General features: G+C 41.9%; 1 protein-coding gene across 1 annotated transcript in view; it reads left to right on the top strand.

The window, feature by feature from the left end:
* ABCC2 (ATP binding cassette subfamily C member 2) overlaps window positions 1-18,332 on the top strand; it is a 95,866-nt gene that overhangs the window by 26,366 nt on the left and 51,168 nt on the right. The window contains exons 9-17 of the mRNA XM_073595767.1: window positions 2,124-2,301; window positions 7,662-7,916; window positions 8,591-8,656; window positions 11,397-11,534; window positions 14,562-14,708; window positions 15,911-15,995; window positions 16,075-16,141; window positions 16,418-16,544; window positions 17,582-17,758. Of these exons, the coding sequence (XP_073451868.1) occupies window positions 2,124-2,301; window positions 7,662-7,916; window positions 8,591-8,656; window positions 11,397-11,534; window positions 14,562-14,708; window positions 15,911-15,995; window positions 16,075-16,141; window positions 16,418-16,544; window positions 17,582-17,758 (1,240 nt within the window). The remainder of the gene's footprint in view (window positions 1-2,123; window positions 2,302-7,661; window positions 7,917-8,590; window positions 8,657-11,396; window positions 11,535-14,561; window positions 14,709-15,910; window positions 15,996-16,074; window positions 16,142-16,417; window positions 16,545-17,581; window positions 17,759-18,332) is intronic.

Below are 18,332 nucleotides of genomic sequence, written 5' to 3'. Positions count from 1 at the left end.
GTACATTAAAACCTAGGCCCAGAAGAAGTGGGTTGTATGATGCTGGCTGTCATTCAACCAAGACTGGGGATATCTAGAAATAAAGCAGGGGACAGCTCCAGACTGAAGGTGAGTATTTGGTAAAAGCATTTTTTTATCTTCTATTTTATTGGGCTATCTATTTTTTTAATATTTATGATTGTAGTTCTACTTTAAAGTAGAACTTTGCCCATAATAACTTGATAAAAAAAAAAGTTCTTTAGCAAGGAACATACATTCCACATTAATAATAATGCTACCAAAATTAGTGTGTGTAAATTGTCTCCAGCATTGCTACTGTTAATCCTTGCTGGAGGTTGCCATTTTTCTAAAGCCCAAAGCCCTAGCAGTAAATCATAAAGCGGAACTAAACCCATCAATTTACCAGTTTCAAAAAACAGTTACATTCCTGGAATGCTGGAAATGCAAACTGGCACATATGCTTGTGTCCAGTGGCAGCTGGTGGTATTTTTTTTTTTTTTTTGGGGGGGGGTGGGCTAGGACTCTAAGATGGCAGAATTATTCTAAATCTGAAAGAGAAAATGACCCACACAAGAGCAAAGGGAGATTGGCCAGCAGCAGTTGTAGTAGCAGATTAGACTGTAGCTCTGATAAAAAATGTGATTAAGTCAGGTAGGGAGAGAAATGTAGTAAGCTAACGGAGGAGATTTACTAAAACTGGTGCACACAGAATCTGGTGCAGCTGTGTATAGTAACCAATCAGTTTCTAACTTCAACTTTTTCAACTGAGCTTTGACAATAAAACCTAGACTCTCATTGGTTATTGTGTAGAGCTGCACCAGATTCTGTGTGCACTAGTTTTAGTTGATTTACTAAAATTAGAGTGTGCAAAATCTGCTGCAGCTGTACATGGTGGCCAATCAGCTTCTAACTTCAGCTTGTTCAATTAAGCTTTGACGAAAAAAAAATGCAAGCTGATTGGTTTCTATGTAGAGCTGCAACAGGTTTTGCACGCTCCAGTATTAGTAAATCAAACCCAGTGTGTCCTCATTATTATTATTAAAATTGGTTGTAGAAGAGAGCTCTTGAGATAAGAAGTGAGTAACACTCGAGGATAAAAAAACTTTTTGGGTGAAGTGCTTGTAGATGCCTGTATAACTGGAGAAAGAATGTACCAATTTTTGAAGCCCTTTATGAGTTTAAATCAAACATTAGACTATGGAGGCACCTGTGGCTATTAGCTCTGCCTATTGCATGGTAAACATGTGCATTGCTGAAAAATTTGTTCGTTTTCATTTCATTTGTTTTTTTTTTTCCGTTTTTCAGGTCATTCGTTATGATCGCAATTCGTAAATTCATAAATTCGTAAATTAGAAAATTAGAAAATAAGAAAGAAAATCTGAAAATTCAAAAGAATAATTAACTAATAATAACTAACTATTAAATTATAGGTATTGGAATTTCCGTTCAAATTTGGCTATTAGTGAACGTAACGAATACGAATTTATCCAAGATACTAATTATCCGAATTAATGAATGCCGCATCTAAACAAATAGAACAGAACAAATTAATAATTAATAATAATAATAAAAGTATTTATTATTACTATTTATTATTATTAATTCATTATGTTCCAGCATTCGTTATTTTGGAAAATGCGTAACTTGGATAAATTCGTATTTGTTACATTCACTAACAGCCAAATTTGAAAGGAAATTTCCAATATCTATAATTTAATAGTTAGTAATAGTTAAGTTATTATTTCAGATTTTTGAATTTTCGGGTTTTCAAATTTACGAATTTTCGACTTTACGAAATTTCGAATTTACAAATTTTTGAATATTATGAAAAAACTCCTTAAACAGGTTTTTGGTAATTCAGATATTTCAGAATTAACAAATTTGTTGAAATATGTTAAAAAATTTATTCGGAATGAATTGCACATATCTATTGCATGGTGCCCAGAATCTCACAGAAACCAATCACATATTAGGGTTACACCACTAAACTGATGAAAAATGAATTCTGATTGGTTGCCTTTTGCTACTGTATGTCATTGTTTGCCTTATTTTTTTCTTTAAAGGAACCCTGTGTCTCATTAAAGCCATGGAGTCAAATGTGTCTTTTGATTGTTGTCTTTTAGGGTGATGATCTCGTTCACCTCCAACCCAGCGGAATACCAGTGGAAGGGGTTTTTCTACGCCACTTTGCTCTTGGTTACCGCATTAGTTCAGTCCCTTTGTCTCCAGCAGTACTTCCAAGGCTGTTTTGTTTTGGGGATGCGGGTGCGGACAGCACTGATGGCTGCTGTATACAAGAAAGTGAGTACCATCTCAGCTCATTAAACGTGTACAAGCTCATAATTATATTTAGACTTCCACTACTTTAAATAGGTACTTCAGGAAAAAAAAAAAGAACTCTTTCCATTGACTCCCAAAGGCAAGGTCTTCAGTAACTTGCAGCCTGAAGCTCATTGGCTTTAACCAAAGGGCTGCATAAAGGGCTTTGACATAGTTTGTTAACCATGAAGAAAAAGATGAAGATGAAGAAAACACCTATGGAATATTAAAAAAACAAAGGTAGCTTTCCTATCTGCTTACCTTGCCCACTACCCAAACCTAATACCATAACCAAAATAGTTACCTTTTAGCAGATTTTACCTTTGGTTATCAAAGAGGTGATACTTTCAAGTTACTTCCTGGTCTCCGCTGCAAGACAGGATTCATGCACAGTGCCTTGAAAAAGTATTCACACCCCTTGAAATTTTCCATGTTATAACCAAAAACTTAAATGTATTTTTATTGGGATTTTATGTGATAGACCAACACAAAGTAGCACATAATTGTAAAGTGGAAGGGAAATGAGAAATGGTTTTCAAAAATTTTCACAAATAAATATCTGAAAAGTGTGGCGTGCATTTGTATTCAGCCCCCTTTACTCTGATAACCCTAACTAACATCTAGTGGAACCAATTGCCTTCGGAAGTCACCTAATTAGTAAATAGAGTCCACCTGTGTGTAATTTAATCTCAGCATAAATACAGCTGTTCTGTGAAGCCCTCAGAGGTGTGTTAGAGAACCTTAGTGAACAAACAGCATCATGAAGGCCACGGAACACACCAGACATGTCAGAGATAAAGTTATGGAGAAGTTTAAAGCAGGGTTAGGTTATAAAAAAATATCCCAAGCTTTGAACATCTCACGGAGCACTGTTCAATCCATCATCCGAAAATGGAAAGAGAATGGCTCAACTGCAAACCTACCAAGACATGGCCGTCCACCTAAACTGACCGGCCGGGCAAGAAGAGCATTAATCAGAGAAGCAGCCAAAAGGCCCATGGTAACTCTGGAGGAGCTGCAGAGATCCACAGCTCAGGTGGGAGAATCACTCAACAGGACACTTATTCGTTGTGCACTCCACAAATCTGCCTTTATAAAAGAGTGGCAAGAAGAAAGCCATTGTTGAAAGTAAGCCATAAGAAGTTCTGTTTGCAGAAGCCACGTGGGAGACACAGCAAACATGTGGAAGAAGGTGCTCTGGTCAAATTAGACCAAAATTTTAACTTTTTTGGCCTAAAAGCAAAACGCTATGTGGTGGAAAACTAACACTGCACATCACCCTGAACATACCATCCCCACCGTGAAACATGGTGGTGGTAGCATCATGTTGTGGGGATGCTTTTCTTCAGCAGGGACAGGGAAGCTGATCAGAGTTGATGGGAAGATAGATGTAGCCAAATACAGAACAATCTTAGAGGAAAACCTGTTATGCCATGTACACACGATAGGATTTTCCGATGGAAAATGTGTGAAAGGACCTTGTTGTCGGAAATTCCGACCGTGTGTGGGCTCCATCACACATTTTCCATAGGAATTTCCGACACACAAAGTTTGAGAGCTTGCTTTAAAATTTTCCGACAATGGACAAATACATTGTTGGAAATTCCGATCGCGTGTACACAAATCCGATGCACAAAGTGCCACGCATGCTCAGAATAAATTGAGAGAAAAGCTATTGGCTACTGCCCCGTTTATAGTCCCGACGTACGTGTTTTACGTCACCGCGTTCAGAACGATCGGATTTTCCGACAACTTTGTGTGGCCGTGTGTATGCAAGACAGGTTTGAGCCAACATCCGTCGGAAAAAATCCCATGGATTTTGTTGTCGGAAAATCCTATCGTGTGTACAGGGTATAAGAGTCTGCAAAAGACTTGACTGGGGCGGAGGTTCACCTTCCAGCAGGACAACGACCCAAAACATACAGCCAGAGCTACAATGGAATGGTTTAGATCAAAGCATATTCATGTGTTAGAATGGCCCAGTCAAAGTCCAGATCTAAATCCAATTGAGAGTCTGTGGTAAGACTTGAAAATTGCTGCTCACAGATGCTCTCATCCAATCTGACAGACCTTAAGCTATTTTGGGAAAAAATTTCAATCTCTAGATGTGCAAAGCTGGTAGAGACATTCCCAAAAAGACTTGCAGCTGTAATTGCAACAAAAGGTGGTTCTACAAAGTATTGACTCAGGGGGGCTGAATATAAATGCACGCCACACTTTTCACATATTTATTTGTAAAAGTTTTGAAAACCATTTATCATTTTCCTTCCACTTCACAATTATGTGCCACTTTGTGTTGGTCTATTGCATAAAATCCCAATAAGGCCCCTTTCACACCTGTGCAACTTTTCCTGCGACTTTGGACATCAGAGTCACATGACAAGTCGTACCCCATGATTCCCAATGATAACCATTCATATCTGTGTGACTTCAAGTCGTACCGATATCAAAGTAGTCCCTGCACTTCTTTGGTCTGACTTTGATGCAAGATGAGGTCCATAGACCTCAAGTTTACACAGGCATTCCCTGAAACCTTAGCAAAATTGTGTGACTTTCAATTCACAGCAGTGTGAAAGGGGCCTAAAATACATTTAAGTTTTTGGTTGTAACATGACAAAATGTGGAAAATTTCAAGGGATATGAATACTTTTTCAAGGCACTATATATTGGTGGTGCTGATTGGCTACCTTTAACTGAGAAACCAGTTAATGTCGGTGGCATTGATTCCTCGTAACTGAAGAGAACCTGAACCCGCTAATAAGTAACCAATTTAATAGTGTACACATTAGTTTTGGCAAGGGAGCATTACGTTTGTTTGAGTGTGCATGGAAGGACGTATCTAAAGTAAAATGGGCAAGGAAAGGTTACAAACCTCTGTAAATTAAGTTGACCTTATACCCAGTGACAGCCTGTCCATTAGGGGCACACAGGTGCGGCCTCTCTATCCATGCGTCCGCGTGTTTTTGAAGCACGTGATTAGAGCCAGAGGCTCTAATAAGCTCCAAAATAGGGTGGGCTCGAAGCCCACCCAGTTGTGTGAGAATAGCAAAAGAATATTCAGTATTCTCACACTAATCCATCTCCCGGCCAATCAGGAAGTGGATCGTGAGATCCATTTCACGATTGGCCGAAAGGAGAAGCGATCTCATTGGCTGAGGAGGGAAGAGACGCACGGCCGAGGACCGAGAGACTGACCCACCAGCCGCCAAATCCGATCCTCCCGCCCCCCCCATGCAGAGTGCTGTCAGCTCCTCCTGTGGCTGCAGAAGAGAGGAGCACACACTGATCGGCCCCGTGACACCCCAGACACCTCATCGATCCACATCGACATCGATCCCCCCCCACCTCATCTGGCATCCCTGGGTACGGAGGCTGCACAAAGCCCCATATTATCTCCAACACAGGGTAAGACAGCTGGCGACCGAGGAGGGGGGGGTGACCGGCGGGTGGTGGAGGGCTGGAGCGGGCTGGAGCGACGGAGGGTTGCTGTTTTCAGAATAATTGTGTGATCCTCTAAAGGGGATGATTCAATAATCAGTTTCTACCAATGCAAGTAAAAAAATTGAAGGGCAAGAATTGAACATTTTTTATTGAATGCAACAGAAATTAACACATTTTTTAAATTCCCTCCCAGCCGAGAAAAATTATAAATTGCAGTTTTCAAAGTTAACCCGGAAGTAGAATATTGGTATTGGAATGAAAACTAGTCAAATCCATGAAGGCCCCATTGAATGGTTGGATGACTGTTTTTTACACTTTAATGTCCAAACTTGCAAACAAAGTTCTACAGATATAAGGCCAGCATTAGAACCCTGGTCAGGTTTTTATTACATTCTAACAGAATGAGTAATCAGCCAAATGATCTGACAGACAGTAACAGTAACTTGCAGTTTACTAAAAAGGTGAACAATTTTAATGAAAAAAGCAATACAGGCTCAGGATGGCTAAACACATGTACACACAGCATAATAAGGAAAGCTACACAAACATTGACTCTTCACAGCAATGTTTCTGCGACTCGTTCAGGATAACATGTGGCTGCATAGCATAGCTTCTATAACTTTATAACTACAGAGAATCAAGCTAAGAATCACTAAAACAGTACAGAAAACAGCTTCCTGCAATTATCCTTATAAACAGCGTCCTTCTCAGGGAAGTCCAGGGTAGCTCTGGTAACACAGGTGAACAGCTGGAGGATTCCAAGACCCAAGAACAAAGCCTCAGCCCACTGGTACTGGAGTACTCTGGTAGCAGTTGAGTTGCTCTCAAAAGTACTTGGGTCTTCTGGAGAAGCTGCCCGCATACTGGTTTTGACAATGGAAGGCCTCTCACCTGGCTGCAGATCATATGCCCATCTAACTCTGCCTCATCAAGTGTGGCCTTTCTGGGCTGCTAAGGAATGGAAGCAGATTAACGTATCTTCCCTGGAGGTGTTCAGGAAACCAGAGAGTTGTGGGAAAAGGAGTTCAAGTGGAATTCCTGCCTACCACTATGTTTAATGTTCCCTCTATCCCCTTGTGTTACCTATGCTGCCTAACCTGTGTAAAAAAAGATGTGTATACCTATCTCTTTTTACTCCGCTGTGGTCCGGTCACATGATTCTCAGCTCCATTTCCCCTGAGTCAGTGAGCAGCAGCTGCAGGGAAGAGAAGCGCCGACAAAGGCTGGAATTTGGAAGCCTATGAAGTGAGGTCATGACTCCTGGAATTCCCAACCATTGTCGAGCGGTCCCTCTTCTCCCCTGCAGCTGCCACTGGGGATCACATGACCAGACCGGAGAGGTCCAAAAATAGGTAAGTATACACATCTTTTTTTTTACAGAGGTTAGGCAGCATAGGTAGCAATGAGGGGGGAAGGGACATTATTAAACATAGTTAGTGTTAGGCAGGAGTTCAACTCCAGAGGCACCTCTGTCTGCATCTGAGCACAGTGAGTAAATGGTAACTCTGCTACAACAGTCCATGACTTTGCTGGGGGGATATCCTCGTGACCATTGTCATTGGGACAAAAAGTAATGGGAGAATCCAAAATTCTCAGTTGTTTCCAGAACATGTGAGCGGAAATCTTCAATAGGGAAGTTATTCAAGTGACAACTGTCCTATAGGGAACTTGGAGAGATTTTTTTTTTTATTTGTTGTGTCTGGAGGGCAGAAATTGAAGGGAAGTCTCCAAAATTGGACACGACTCACAAAAAAAATTAAAAATAAAATCGCACCTTTTCTTTCCAAAATTTAAACCAATTTAAAAGAATTATATTTCACAAGAATACAGATTCAGAAGAAATTTCGGCTTGAGTCCCACTTTTTGTAACTACCTTTTGTTTTTGATTGTTACCTTTGCAGGCTTTGACAGTTTCTAATGCTATCCGGAAGGAGTCGACAGTTGGGGAAACGGTGAACCTGATGTCTGCAGATGCTCAGAAATTCATGGACCTGACAAACTTCATCCACCTCATCTGGTCATCACCAATGCAAATCGCTATATCAGTGGTCTTTTTGTGGCAAGAGCTCAAGATCGCAGTTCTGGCTGGCCTAGGGGTGATGATCCTGCTGATCCCCATCAATGCTGTGTTGGCCACCAAATCTAAAACATTTCAGGTAGGACATAATGCACTACTCTAATGCCCCGTACACTTTCCGACAACAAAACCGTGGATTTTTGTTCGAAGGTTGTTGGCTCCAACTTGTCTTGCATACACACAGTCACACAAATGTTGGCCAACAATTACGAACGTGGGAACGCGTTGACGTACAAGACGTACGACGAGCCGATAAAAAGGAAGTTCAATAGTCATGTGATATCTCCATTACGAACGCTAGTTTTACAAGACCGAGTGCTTGATTCCGAGCATGCGTGAACTTTTGTGCGACGGACTTGTGTACACACGATCGGAAAGTCCGACGACAATGTTTTGTTGGCGGAAAATTTGAGAACCTGCTAGCCAACATTTGTTGGCAGAAAGTCCAACAACAAATGTTCGATGGAGCATACACACGGTCGGACCTTCAGCCAACAAGCTCACATCCAACGTTTCCCGTCGGAAAGTCCGATCGTGTGTATGCGGCATAAGAGTGACGCCAATGTGAAGAACATAATCCAAAGTGGTCCTCAGTCCAATTTGATTCAGACCTAGTATTCTACTGTACATTATTGGCAACATTAACACTTGATTTCTGACACTCTAAACATTTAACCGGCTATCAAGCACTTTAAGCAAGCATAGGGTAATATATCACTTGTACATTTTTAAATAACACTTTGTGTTTTACAGACACAAAACATGAAGAACAAAGATAAACGTATGAAACTAATGAATGAAATTCTCAATGGCATCAAGGTAAGGGTTAAACAAAATGCATTCTTATGTTGTCAGAGCTGTTACTAATCTGCTGACTATGTTAATACTGGAAGAAATAGAAGCAAACTAGTATTTTTTTACCTGCATAGTTTTGTTATGTATGTATCATCTATAAAGTTATCCACTGTCCAGCTGTGAAGCATGGACATTTTGATTGCCGCAGTGGGGTAGTGGATTTACTACTCTATTTGCCTATTGGAGTTATCTTGGTTTTTGATACATTCCTAACAGAGTATGTGCTGAAAATTGGACACTCTTTTTTGTTTTAAACCTTTTTGTAGAGTAGCCCAAAATATTTGAAGACCTCTTTCTTTTGTGTTTTATTTGCCTGCTGGATAACTATAGATTTTTGACTGGAGGTTCCATCCATAGATCAGTATGGTTCAGATTCTATAAGCATCCAACCTGTTGTTCTCTGGATCAGCTATGGGTGTATACAAAGTAGGCTAATGCCGCGTACACACGGTCGGACTTTGCCTGGCGGACTTTTCGACGGACTTTACGACAGACTTTCTGAATGAACGGACTTGCCTACACACAATCCACCAAAGTCTGTCGAATTCGTACGTGATGACGTACGACCGGACTAAAATAAGGAAGTTCATAGCCAGTAGCCAATAGCTGCCCTAGCGTGGCTTTTTGTCCGTTGAACTAGCATACAGACGAGCGGACTTTTCGACCGGACTCGAGTTCGACGGATAGATTTAAAACATGTTCGTCCAACTTTTGAGCAAACAAAGTCCGCTGGAGCCCACACACGATCGAATTGTCAGACGAAATCCCGTCTGCCGGGCAAAGTCTGCCATAAAGTCCGCTCGTGTGTACGCGGCATAAGGGTGTGTGAAAGGGGCACAGGTGTAACTGAAATTCACCATCCTGACCTTCCACTGATGGATTTTCAAGGGCATTGCACACATTACTGAACAGCATCTAAGCCAGCCTTTCTCAAAACTTTTTACCGCACAGGAACCCTTAAAATAATTTTCAGGTCTTGGAGAACCTGTACTGAAACCAATTAATTGGGAGTCAATGGGGAAATGTCTGTTACACTGGTGGTCAGTGGGAAAAATTCAACCCTTATAGTGGTGATCAGAATGCCATCCTTACTGTCGGTTAAAAAGATAACTGGGTAATGCCACTGGTTTTGCCAAGCAGCGTTGGCACTGGAATTATGTATGCACCGTTAGACGGATGGTTAATCTGCAACAGCTTAAGAAACCCCAAGTAACCCTTGGAGTATCCCTACATGAAAATGGCTACTCTAATGGCGATTTGAACACCCTACTAAATGCCACCGTTCCCTGAAGAGGCTGTTATTCCCATGTCCTATAGTATACTACATGGCTTGTTTTAATAAGGATGACATGATATAATCTCTAAAAATTGTTCCGGAACGTAGTTATTTTAAAAGTTAATTATTCTCCATAAAAGTGAATGTCTCTGACTGCCGATGTATGTCTTAACAGTGTATTAATGCAAGTGTCCTGTAGTTCTGTAGTGTTTCCCAAATGATCACCAACACAGATCTTTACTAGGTTATCACTGAATTACCCAGCTGCAACACAACTTTTAGCTTTGCACATTCTTACTACATGGGCTTAACTAGGAACAAAGTCATATTCATTAATTTCTCATTGAGGCTTCCTCTTTCATGTCTTTTTTTGTGTATTCTTTATTTAAAGGCTTGCATCAGGTTGACAAAGGGGGTTATTTACGAAAGGCAAATTAACTTTGCACTACAAGTGCACTGCAAGTGCACTTGAAAGTGCACTTGGAAGTGCAGTCGCTGTAAATAAATGGGAAGATCTGAAATGATGGGGAAGCTCTGCTGATCTTATTATCCAATCATGTGCAAGCTAAAATGCTGTTTTTTATTTTCCTTGCATGTCCCCCTCGGATCTACAGTGACTGTACTTCCAAGTGCACTTGTAGTACAAAGTGGATTTGCCTTTCGTATATAACCCCCAGAGTCCCTTAGTGACTTTTTTATACTTTCCCAAATATACCTCTCTCGGAGCATGCCAATGTCCAATAAGTAAATGACCCTCTTCTAGATGATAAAAAAGACTATACCAGCTGATAATTCTAGTGCACTACCAAAAAAAAAAAAATCCTTCCTCTAGTGTCTGACACTAGTACCTCCTTCTAGAGCAGTGGTTCTCAACCTCAGTCACCAACAGGCCGTGTTTTCAGGTTTTCCTTTATCTTGCACAGGTGCTTTAAATCAGAGTCAATGGCTTGGTATTGGAAATTCCCAAAACACAGCCTGTTGAGGTACTTGGGGACCAAGATTGAGAACCACTGCTCTAGAGTAGTATTTAGTAGTTTTCTCAGCTGCTTAGCTCTCCATCCTAAAGCAGTGTCTTAGCAGCTCAGCTTCTCCTATTCCCTCCACCCTATCCCAATTGTGACTCAGAAGCTCAGCTCCCCCTGTTCCCCCCTCCCAGCAGTGACTCGTTAGTTGAACCTAGCTCCCCCATTCTTGCAGGGACTCTTTAACTGAGATGTCCTTGCTTCCTATCCAGCAGTGGCTCTGTAGCTCAGCTCCCTCTCCCAACAGTGATTCAATGACTTAGTTCCCCCTACCTGCAGTGACTGAGCATCTCGGCTCCCTCTCCCACATATATTTATGTCTGTGGTGCTGACACACACAAGAACATCACAGCGGTGGAACATTTGCCAAGATGTGTTGTGTTATATCATGAGCCTTCTATTGTAGATCTTGAAGCTATACGCCTGGGAAACATCATTTGAGAAGCAGGTGGAGGTTATTCGTGAGAAGGAACTGAAGAACATGTTACGTTTCGCCTACCTCTTCTCAGTTTCACTTTTCGTCTTTACGTGTGCACCTTTCCTGGTAAGTTGGGTGAATGTTACATACTGCTAAAGTACTCAGCACAAGTATGAACTGACATCTGGCTGATAGTGCTGTATTCACAATCATGGCACATATGGGACAGTGCCTAGTGTATCACAATTAAAGGGTTAACATGGGTTGGACTTGATGGACTTGTGTCTTTTTTCAACCGCACCTACTATGTAACTGTATAACTATGAAGGGGGCATCATCAAGCCTCAACACTTACAAACTGCATTTTCCTTGTGTAATTCCCCTCATCTGTCCACCTCTGGTCATTTGTAGATAAATTCAGCCAGAGAACTGCGGGAGGAAGAAGGTACAGGGGATGTTGAGAGGAGTCAAAATGCTCTTCATAGTTCATCAGGTGTGCCATGGTCAACACAATGTCTTAATGCAGGCCCGATGACTCAAATGTATTGGAGGGAACTATGAGATGATCTGTGTGTGCACACCATGATTCCTTTGTATTATGTCCACATGCCCGAAGTAACAAGGACCATGTGAGGCATCATTTCACCTTGTAGCCCCTTTGTGTAGCCCCTCTTCCTCCTCAGCATGCAATAAATGAGAAAGTCTGATCCAGAAATTTTTTTTAACTTTATCTAAAAATATATTGCTTTTTGCTGGTCTTGAGAGGTGATTGATGCATTTTGTTTTCTTCTCAAGGCTTTTTCTCCTTTATTTTATTCTGGTGATACTCTAACGATCCAGCCAGTAACACATTTCCTGTCCAATAGTAGCAATGCTCATTAAACGTACTGTGTCTTTGGAGAAGCAGAGTTGCCACTCTAAAAAAAGTGTGTTAAGACTACAGAACACCTTCTGCTCTCTTAATCTCTTTAACATAAGGGGAAGTGTTGTGTAATCAAGAGCAAAAGAGAGATGGGAACACTATAACTGATAACAGGCAGCACAGGCAGAAAGCATGGAAAGGTATAATTCGACAAGACTTGGGCCAGTTTAACTGAACCATGCCTGAGTTCGATTCTCCCCCCATCCATATGCCCGCTGGTTTGCACTCACACTGGTTTCTAAGGAAAAGTTCCCGAGAACACCTAAAAGTGTCCTGGGGGAACACTCCCCTGCTAACCAGACCAGTGATCCCTGTTTTACTACCTAGCTCTCTATGGAGAGACCTGTGCTCTGGAAAACCGCACCAGATCACAAGTAAACTGTTCCCGGGATCACCTGCTCCAAGTGGTTCTGGGTGTAGTATACTTAACTGGTTCTAGGCATGTGTAGGCAGGTTCAGTCTGTATTCCCCACTGTAGGTGGCACATGTCCTAAGCGGCAATACAGAAGAGTAAGGAAGTTGTGAGGAACTTGGCTCCTCTATGACTTCCTGGGGTCACTAGGAGTGGATGCTGGTGCCCCATGTGACCTTGGCATTAGGGTTGCCACATCATCCCTTTAACCCAGGACACACATTAATTACACAGGTTCTGTGGCTGATTAAGGTGGTAATTAAACTCACTTGGTGCCTTATCTGCATTAAATCAGCCTCAGAACCTGTGTAATTAATATGTGTCCTGGATTAAAGGGATGATGTGGCAACCCTACTTGGCATCCATTTTGGGCAGGACAGAATCTATGTGAGTGGCTAGTGTAAGGACAGGATCCCTTGTCTGGTAGGGACAGTGCCTAGTGGCAGGGAAAGGTTCCAGAGGAGTAGGGAAAGTGCGGGGACTACACTATCTCCTCGTAGGACCAGTGGACCAGTCAGGCTGCATTCCGCCCATCGCTGCAGAACCTGTCGGTCACCATCCTCTGCTGCTGTTCATAAGTGGCTATGGTCGTCTGTGCTCAACCGCCGAGCCTGATTGTATTTTTTTGGAACTCTCTCAATATATTGTTCTCTCCTACCTCGACTTGTGTATATATTCTTTGCCGCTGGTGCACCACGCGGTTTGGAGCACTCACTTTACACAAATGAACTGGCCCAAGGGGCTAAACCATGCCTGGGACCAGTTAAAAGTGGTAGTGTTAGTGCACCATGTTCATTATTAGGGTTTAGATACAGTTTGCCTCTTCATTCACTTTCTGCAGTTTAATTTTCCCACAAGTTCAAAGGGATGTGGATTGTTCTGTTTGAGCTTTCAAACTGGAGACATCCATATACATTTATAGGAAACCAATTATGAGAGAAATATCTAGGCTGTCATAGCTGACATCTCTTTGTAAATGAGTCACATACCTGGATCAAGCATGAAGCAAGTGAAGTCAGGAATTCTGATCTCCATTGGTTTCTTCTTTTGAGTGTAACAATTGAAAGAAATCAATACTTCCTACAAAGTTAGAAAACATTTTGTTTTACAAAGCCACAAATTAGCCAATGTGCATCATGTATTTTCTCCATCAAGGAAACCCCCACCCATACATACACTGCCATGGAAGCTTGATCACCTATGAGAAAACGATTTATCACTACTAATGCATGTACCCGTGAAATTCACAATTAAGAAAGAGAACCAAGTACAAGCAGCCTGATATTATGTAGATCTGTTGCCAGTTTATATCCCAAACTGGATCATACCATATGGTTACAGCATCTGAAAGTCTACTATTGCAGGGCTGAGTAATTACCTCAGGATGTTATAATTAATCTTGGTATCTCATGGTATAGCTTATAATAGTAAGTCTCATTCAACTGGAATTGTTCTGTGTTCTCGAAGATGTTTTGTAGAATCTCAAGCAACTTCAATGACTCATGAAGATATCCTAAAATTTATATCCACACGTTAAGACTTTTAATCCAATCATTATGGAATATGTAAATGTTTGTTGTCCAAAAATAGGATTGGAACTGTGAAATTTGGAAGCCCCTCTGTTCTAGTTACATCCACACATTCCATGGTGATTAGATTAATGTGTTTGAAGGCATGGATAGAAATGCTGAGGTATCTTCCCGACACACGCTTGGAGAAGCTATGAAACGTCTTCAACATTACAGAACAAGTCCAGTTGAATAAGATTATTATTGACTGTGAATATTGTTTACTAGATGCTGGTATCCTCTTCTCACAGGTGTCCGTTGCCAGTTTTGCTGTCTTTGTGGTGCAGGATCCACTTAATGTCCTAACTGCAGAAAGGGCTTTCACCTCCATTTCACTCTTCAATATTCTGCGCTTCCCTCTCGCCATGTTGCCCATGCTCATCTCCAACATGGTGCAGGTAAGTCAAGTATACCCTGTCACAGAGAAAGAGGGTCAGTAAAGGGAAGGTAATCGGATTACAAAAATGTTTGCAGCGTAGATTAGAAAATATTGTCTGACATCTGACTGAAAACTAAAGACTAATACAATTTTACCATAAGCATTCGTTTTGTTTCTTGTATTAGCTTCATATATCTTCCATTAAATCCTTTCATAGATCTCACCATAGGGACTGCATTGTGAAACATTTTATTTTTACATTTTTATTTTACATTCACTTGCATTTAAAAAACTAGCATTTAACAATTATCCAGTGACAAAAAACACACACCAGGGACCTTCTAAGGTAAAAACCCTTTAACCTAGCATTATGTGCTTGGGTTGTGCAAGGAGTCTAGAGCACCTGTGGGAAGGGTCCGGGGAGGGTTCTGGAGCACCTGTGGGAAAGGTCTGGGGAGTGCTCTGAAGCACCTGTGGGAGAAGGGTCTGGGCAGTGCTCTGAAGCACCTGTGAGAGAAGGGTCTGGGGAGGGTTCCGGAGGACCTCTGGGAAAAGGGTCTGGGGAGTGCTCTGAAGCACCTGTGGGAGAAGGGTCTGGGGAGGGATCTGAAGCACTTGTGGGAGAAGGGTCTGGGGAGGGCTCTGAAGCACCTGTGGGAGAAGGGTCTGGGGAGGGCTCTGAAGCACTTGTGGGAGAAGGGTCTGGGGAGGACTCTGAAGCACTTGTGGGAGAGGTGTCTGGAGAGGGTTTTGGAGCACCTGTGGGAAAGGTCTGAGGAAGGTTCTTGAGCATCTGTAGGAGAAGGGTCTGGGGAGGGTTCTGAAGCACCTGTGGGAATGGTCTGGGGAGGATTCTGAAGCACCTGTGGGAAAGGTCTGGGGAGGGTTCTGGAGCACCTGTGAGAGGAAGTTCTGAGGAGGGGCCTGAAGCACCTGTGGGAGAAGGGTTGGGGAGGGGGGTATTCTGGAGCACCCATGGGATGGGTTTGAAGCACCTGTGATTGGGGTGTGTGGGTGGTTCTGGAGCACCTGTGAGAGAAGACTGGAGCTCTTGGAGAAAACCTACACAATCACAGGGGAATTACTGGGTGCAGATAGTATTCATGGTGCAAACTGTGTCTAGAATCAAAAGGCATCGCTATTTACAAATTGCTTTATAAACAAAGAGGTATTAGATGGGAAATAAAACTGATTAGTGTAATGACACCGATATTTTTACAGAGTAATGTTTCCTGTGCCCGGTTGGAGAAGTACCTGGGAGGAGATGACTTGGATAACTCCACTATTCTTAATGACCCCGATCTTGGTAAGTTCTTGCTTTTTTTATATAACAGTGCTGGTCAGAATGGTTAAATTCTTATACTGTAGTCATTTCTCATCCACAGACGCAGCTGTCCGCTTCACAGATGCCACCTTTACCTGGGAGCCGGACACTCCCCCAGTGGTGAACAAGTAAGACGGCATTCATCATGTTGTCATCATGTTATATGCGTGTGAGCAGCACAGTGATTTAGTGATTGGCAATATGACCTTGTAGCACTGGGGTCATAAATCTCTATTGTCACCTATCCTACTATATAAATAGAGTTTGTTTGTTCTCCCTTGATGGTGACATTTCTGGTATGTAGATAGTGTTTTCTATGATTACAGGATGATATAATTGCTAGAATGCTCTGCTATCCATACAAATAATAAGTTCTGATTGACTGTATTGTTCTGTTTGTACAGTGTTAACCTGGACATTAAAGAAGGTCATCTAGTCGCTGTAGTCGGCAGTGTTGGCTCAGGAAAGTCATCCTTGATTTCCGCAATGCTTGGAGAAATGGACAACGTTAAAGGAAACATCAGTATCAAGGTAGCAATGACACCCTATATATTTATAAAAAAGTACCCTGCTCATGAATTGTGCAACAGGTTTTCTTTAAGAAAACACTTAAAATACACCTGCTACAAGAGAATTGTGTAGGGCGCCACTGCTGACTTTCTATTGACTTTTTAATTTGTGAAAGTTGTGATACTGATGCTTTCTGACCTGGAACAAGCATAGAGATAAGGGATTCTGGCATTTTTCTGACACTCATTTATAATATTCTTTTTTCAACTCTGTGACCTAAAAGACAAACTCCAGCTTCAACAAACAGAAAATCAGCTCTCCAAAACCTGTAGAAAGAAAAACTACAGGTTTTACTGCAATCCTCCCCTATATTCCATCACTGTCCCGCTCAGACATTCTTCTTTGGTACTCCTTCCTTGGCAGAGGATGCTAAATAATTGGTGTCAGCTGATGCCTGGGCCTAAAGGGAGATGAGATATTGCTCCTTCTGTCATGTGGCACTGTATCTTAAGGGAAGTTGACATTCTTGGAGACACTGGGAAGTTAGCTTTGGCTGCAACAAGGAAAGGAGCAGAGTAGGATTGAGGTATCAGTGGGTCTAGGGTGGCTTTACACAGAATCAGCCACTTTGCCCTAAATAGGCAAATTGAGAGTGTTCCTTTAATACAACCTTTCTTAACCTTTTTATACCTGAGGAACCCTTGAAATAATTTTCAGATGTGGGGAAACCCCTTCTAAAACAAATTCAACTGGGGAAGTGGAAAAAAATCCCCCTTTAAAGTTGAGGCCAAAATGTCCCTGCCAAGTGGCTCTGGCCCTGGAACTATGTAGACACCATTAATGGAAGTTCAATTAGCCAAAGCTCAAGGAACCCCTAACAACCTCTGGAGTATTCCTGTTTGAGAACGTCTGCTCACAAAGCAAGGCATCTGACATTTTCAAAAGGGGCCCAGCAGTGGCTGGGCTACACATACTTAAAAGCACAGGCTTGTGATGCCAGCAAGGCTCTGCTTTAGTGATATTGTTGCCCTGATAAGGAATGTGAATGCGTCTTTTAGGGCTCCCTGGCTTATGTTCCTCAACAAGCCTGGATCCAGAATGCCACCCTGAAGGACAACATCCTGTTTGGGGCACCTCTGGATGAGAATCGATATCAGCAGGTGCTGGAGGCCTGCGCACTACTGCCTGATTTGGAGATCTTGCCCGGAAAGGACCTGTCTGAAATAGGAGAAAAGGTATATATTAATAAATACATTTTTTATTTATTATCTTAAACGTTATCACAAAATTATTTATATCAGTACATATTTTCAGTTTTTGTAAGGTTTATTGAAAATACATTTTTTAAAGGTTTGTTGTGTCCTTTTATAAGATTTTATTGATTATACAGATTTGATGATTCTCTATATCGGGGGTCTCCAAAACTTTCTAAACAAAGGACTGGTTTACTGTTCATCAGACTTTAGGAGAGCCAGACTGTGAGCCAAGAACATACCTCAGTGTCAGTGGAAGTAGACAATGTCTAATGCCGCGTACACACGAGCGGACTTTACGGCAGACTTTGCCCGGTGGACTGGATTTCGTCAGACAATTCGATCGTGTGTGGGCTCCAGCGGACTTTGTTTTCTCAAAAGTTGGACGGACTTAGATTTGAAACATGTTTTAAATCAATCTGTCGAAATCGAGTCCGGTCGAAAAGTCAGCTCGTCTGTATGCTAGTTCGACGGACAAAAAGCCACGCTAGGGCAGCTATTGGCTACTGGCTATGAACTTCCTTGTTTTAGTCCGGTCGTACGTCATCACGTAAGA

The sequence above is a fragment of the Aquarana catesbeiana genome, linkage group LG08 (genome assembly GCF_042186555.1).
Source record: "Aquarana catesbeiana isolate 2022-GZ linkage group LG08, ASM4218655v1, whole genome shotgun sequence".
Classification (NCBI taxonomy): domain Eukaryota; kingdom Metazoa; phylum Chordata; class Amphibia; order Anura; family Ranidae; genus Aquarana; species Aquarana catesbeiana.
This window is presented reverse-complemented; position numbering and strand designations above follow the sequence as displayed.